Below are 5,171 nucleotides of genomic sequence, written 5' to 3' on the forward strand. Positions count from 1 at the left end.
GTGAAATCTGCACATCCCGCCTGCGCTGATTGACAGGCAGAGATCTGAACCTGCTGCCAGATAGCGGCGCTGCTTTCAGCGCTGCATAGGCCGATTTATGGTTCTGCGTTACAGCGACGCAGAGCATACGCCGAACCCTACGACGTAGGGTACGCGTCGATTTAACGCGGAACCACAAATCAGGCTTCAGTGTGTGGGAGGGACTAAATCTGCCGTCACAGCATCGTGCGGGGACCGGAGAGTCTGCATTTAAAGCAGATTCTCGGATCAGCTTTTTTTCCTTCCTCTTATCTGAATCCGTTATCCGGTTTGGTCAGCTGAACGAGAAAGAATCTAACGGGATGTTGGAGTAGCGCGGTGAGTTTGCTTGTTTCTCGCCTATCTGTGCAGTCTGATGATGAGATGTTTAGTGAGGGGATTAAAAAACCGGATTGTGATGACTGGTCCACCCTTATGCAGAGGAGCTTGTCACATCCTATGCTGAACTCAGAATGTGCATTTGACCATTCCGATTTCTCGTTTTCCCTTGAATGTAATGTCGGCTATTTGTGAGAATAAGTTGATGTCGCTATTTCCTTTAAATATTAGGCTACTACATATCAATTTATTTTATGTAATTTGTCTTATATTTTCTTATAATGTGTGTCATTTGAGAACAAATGGGCATGTCTTAGCCTCGGTTTAAACGTGAAATGTTTACCTAATTGGATACTGGGGCATTTGGATAATCACTGATCTATATAAGCTCCTTTCAAGAAGCCTCGCGGATTTCTCTTAACATGTGTCTCGTCAAGTTTAAAGTGGCTGCAACTTTTTTTTTTTACTTCAAGCTTAAGTTTAAATGCAATTTTGCTTTTTACAAAAGGGGGCTTGCCGCTCTGCAGCGAGGCTATAATCTAATGAAGGTGCGTGGTGTAACTTGGAGCTGGTGTGTGTCCTCCTGTTAGGGATGCTGTGCGGTGGAAACACCGTGGGAGGAGGAGGAAGGCTCGGAGAGAACCAGCATGGCTTCCCCGCAGCTCCTGCCCGCACACGGGGGAGGCAGAGAGCCCACAGAGCCCGGACAGCCCGGGGGTCCCGGTGTCCTTGAGCGGGTGTTACACGGCCGGAGGTCGGACGGCTCAACAGGAGGAGCGCTCCCGGGGGAGGGCGGTGTTCTGCCAATCTCTGCTGCTTTGCCAAAAAAATACGACCTAATGGTTTTCTACCTTTTGTAGAGCTACAATTTTTACTGTGTTTTACTCCCTATAGCCCACGTGGTCCTTGTCGCTTGCCAGGCCCGTTATTGTAAATAAGGCAAGGCAAGTTTATTTATATAGCACAATTCAACACAAGGTAATTCAAAGTGCTTTACATCGACATTAAAAGCGGCAAGACATAATTAGACAGTAAATAACAAATAGAATGAAATAAAATTATGAGAAAAGAAGGTTAAATAATAAAAAGCACAAGTTGCTGAAAACTAAGGGCAGTAGATAGCCTATATAAGAAATAAACAAATAAGAATGTGTTCTTAATGACCCTGTGGCGAATGACTGAATTGAATATCAAATAAAGCGATAGAATTGTTTTTTTTCCCTCTTTATCGTATAATGTTCACAACGTGTAATGCAATTCATGTCATGGGTAGTGTATTTTGAAGGATCAAATACTTCAAAATCCCATATTATCAATTTGACATCGTACAAGAAATGATGGTTGTGGGAATCAAACTTTGAAAATCGACTAGTGCGCGTGCGCAGAACCACAAAGTAGCCCCCCCAGTCTGGCCTTCAGCAGGAGGATCGATCCCCCCTTATGATCCAGGTCCTGGTCCAGGTTTCTTCCGTCTTAAAAAGGGGAGTTTTTCCTTCCCACTGTTTGGCTTAAGGCTTTTCTCCCACTAGGGGAGTTTTTACCTGCCATAGTTTATGTAATAATTTCCTGGGGGTCATGTTCTGGATCTCTGGAAAGATCCTAGAGACAACTTTTGTTGTATTAGGCGCTATATAAATAGAATAGAATAGAGTTTGTGTGCGGGCAGCATGGATTGGCAGAGCCCCGGCTGTAACCACGGCCATGGCCGGCCGGTGCCGTCAGCACCACGGACAGCGGAGCTGAAGCGCTGCCCCCCCGTGGAGGAAACCCGGGTCTGCTGCGACAAGGAACTAGAGACATCCTTCACTTTTGTGGACGAGAACGTGAACTTAACACTGGCCAGCCCGGAGACGAGTTGTAAAAGCAGCCTGAGGCCGGTGCGTAACGGCTGCGAGCCGTGCTCAGAGACCCTACCGGACCTGTCCTTCATCTCCGAGGACGAGCTCTCCTTCGGGGAGAGCTCCGGATCCGTGGACTACGGCTTCATCAGCGCCGTCACCTTCCTGGTGACCGGGATCTCCCTGGTGATCATCTCCTACGTGGTGCCCCGGGACGTGCAGGTGGACCGGGACAGCGTGTCTGCCCGGGAGATGGAGCGGCTGGAGCGGGAGAGCGCGCGGGTGGGCGCGCACCTGGACCGGTGCGTGATCGCCGGCCTGTGCCTGCTCACGCTGGGCGGGGCCGTGCTCTCCACGCTGCTCATGGTGTCCCTGTGGAAGGGCGAGATGTACCGCAGGAAGGTCGTGGCTTACTCCAAGCGATCGGCCAAGCTGTACGGCTCCATCAGCCTGAAGACTCGGTCCAGCCCGAGCCATTCCTCCGCACACTTGTCCCTGGAGGAGGAGATCACGGTGGAAACTTTGACTTAAAGCCATTACATCTGTGATATATTCATGGATTTTAATGAGGACTAATGCCATAAGTGTGCATTCTCTAATATATTGCACACTAAAACAATGTTGATACATCAAAGTGTAAATTCTGCTTAATTTTTTGTGTTTTATCTAAATCTTATTATTTCATGATTTTAAAAAAGTGATCACTAAAAGCAAAGTGATCAATTGCAAACATAGGATGAATAGGAGAAGACAGCTGCGCTTCCTCTGATTGCTGCCAATTGCAGTGGGTGCTGGACTTGAAAGAAACTTAACTTGAAGATCCCACAAAGTGGTGAAAGCAGCACACCAAAAAATGTCGATGCAAGACAGGCTCAGTTACACATTTCCATCTTTTATTGTAATAAAAAAGCAATAAAATATGGAAATGTGTAACTGAGCCTGTCTTGCATCGACATTTTTTGGTGTGCTGCTTTCACCACTTTGTGGGATCTTCATGTAGGATGAAGTTGTTCTCAAATTATTCAAAGGAGACATATTATGAAACTTTTTGTTCAAAGGGTTTTTTAAATTTCTTAAGGTCTTAATGAAAAAAGTTGTGGCTTGCTTTTTTCAAAATGCTATAGATGCTGTGCAATATCTTCTTTTTCAGCCTTGTCCTTGTTGCTCCCATTGCTGTAGTTGTTTCGGCCCCTCAGGCCTTTCACTCCACTTAACCCCACTGTTTTTTTTATGGATTTTGCCTTTTTTTGAAACCATTATCAAGACTTTTTGCTGTACCACTTCAGAGCTGGAGGCCATGCAGCATTATGGGCAGTTTGGGCATGGGTTAGACGAGGCTACAACTCTGATCTGGGACTGTGATGTCACAGTCTTCTGTAAGACTGACTGGCTAATTGAAACTGACATTGTAAGAACTAGAAGAGCTGGTTTGAAGCCCAGTTTTCAGGGCTCTGGATGGTGCTATATTGGCAGGACCAGACTGCACCTAACCCCCTATTAATCCAAAAATGTGCAAAAGCCTGTGATAAATAAGCCTACCAATTGGTTGAAGCACACCCGCGTTATTGTGGTAACAACAAGCTTGCTATTTTTAGCTTAGTTTAGTTCACATGTTAATTAAAATTACCCTACATTAATTCTGATCCCTAAAATCTGGTAAAAAAAACCGCTTTCATTGTAATTGTTTTAGTTCAAACACAAAAATAAATGCTCTCAAACAAACATAAAGTGATATGTATTCATAATATGTCCCCTTTAATAAAAAGTATTGGAAATGTTAAGAGCTACGTTTGACAAACAAAGGGTGGATCAGATTTTTTTTCATACCCAGGATGCAACCTCTCAGAGCTTCCATATATTATTAAGGCTATTCATATTTAATGTGAAGGTTTTCCAACAGCAAAATTGCACACGGACATATTTCAGGAAGCAGGCAAACGTGTGTGTCCCCAGGGCAGGAGAGTGGGCGTAAGTAGGGCTGTAAAGCTGTCCCTGTCTGCCGTGACTTGGGAGAATCGGCTCAATGATCCACATGGTAATATCCAGTGACAGTTCCTCTCTGGTGCAGTGCGGAGGTAAGCCACTGAGCCTGGCTGTTTGCATGTGAGAGCCCCACGTTGTTCACTTTTTGTGAGAGACTTGACCTGACAGCGCTGACATCCATGCACCTTCCTCTGCCTTTCCTTTGGGTGTGTTTGCTCTCCTATTTGCCCGTGTTGCCTCATATGTCAGATTTTTTTGTCATGGGAGCCTTTCCGTGTTCCTGTGTGCTTTTTCACCTATAAAATTCACAATATATTTAGAATTAGAAATGTGTGGGAAGGCTCCTGGATGACCATAGCCCAAGTGCCTGCAACTCTTGGAGGTTGATCAGATTTTACATATCAGGCTGTTTTTCTTTTTCTTTTTTTCTCATCCCCTGCCACTTGAAGATTGGCTTAAGGACGTCTAATCACACATGAAAGAGCTGCCCTACTTCCAAAACTTAAGCTGCTGTGACTTCAAAGAACCAATTACTTCTTTAATGTAGGATATCATTCTTCTAAAACGTTTTTATTTGATGTTATCAAAGTGATTTGCAGGTAGACGCAGGGAGCTCGGCTGAAGCACTGAATCAAGTGCAGTCTTGAAAAGCTCTAGTAACCAGGCAAAGACCAGACTGCTAAATATACATACACAGTTATAATAAATATACATACACACATAAATGTACATATACATATTGTGTGAGGAAGGGCATCTGGCGTAAAATTGGGCAAAAATGAAGTGCAGACATGATTCGCTGTGGCAACCCCTCTGCTCAGAGGAAATGGTGATGATTTTGAGTGAAATTCTCCCTATATATATATATATATATATATATATATAGGGAGAATTTCCAATGTGCAACTGATCAGTCCATCTTGCATACTGTGTCCCATAATGCAACGTGCCTCTTCAACAGAAGCCAGTCACAACAGTCATGCGACCGGCTCC

At 44.7% G+C, this 5,171-nt stretch overlaps 1 protein-coding gene across 1 annotated transcript; it reads left to right on the plus strand.

Annotated features, from left to right (window-relative positions):
* The first annotated feature begins 226 nt into the window (after positions 1–226).
* On the plus strand, positions 227–4,931 carry LOC133440590 (transmembrane protein 74). Its single transcript, XM_061717907.1, has 3 exons — positions 227–357; positions 948–1,193; positions 2,007–4,931. The coding sequence occupies exons 2-3, from the start codon at positions 1,005–1,007 to the stop codon at positions 2,724–2,726; spliced, it is 909 nt and encodes a 302-aa protein (XP_061573891.1). The 5' UTR covers positions 227–357; positions 948–1,004; the 3' UTR covers positions 2,727–4,931.
* The last annotated feature ends 240 nt before the right edge of the window (positions 4,932–5,171 follow it).

The sequence above is a fragment of the Cololabis saira genome, chromosome 3 (assembly GCF_033807715.1).
Source record: "Cololabis saira isolate AMF1-May2022 chromosome 3, fColSai1.1, whole genome shotgun sequence".
NCBI lineage: Eukaryota > Metazoa > Chordata > Actinopteri > Beloniformes > Belonidae > Cololabis > Cololabis saira.

Coding starts and splice junctions, on each gene's coding strand:
- LOC133440590 (XM_061717907.1), top strand. CDS start 1,005: ATGGCTTCCCCGCAGCTCCTGCCCGCACACGGGGGAGGCAGAGAGCCC. Junction 1,194..2,006: donor CTTTGCCAAAAAAATACGAC/CTAATGGTTTTC, acceptor AGAATAGAATAG/AGTTTGTGTGCGGGCAGCAT.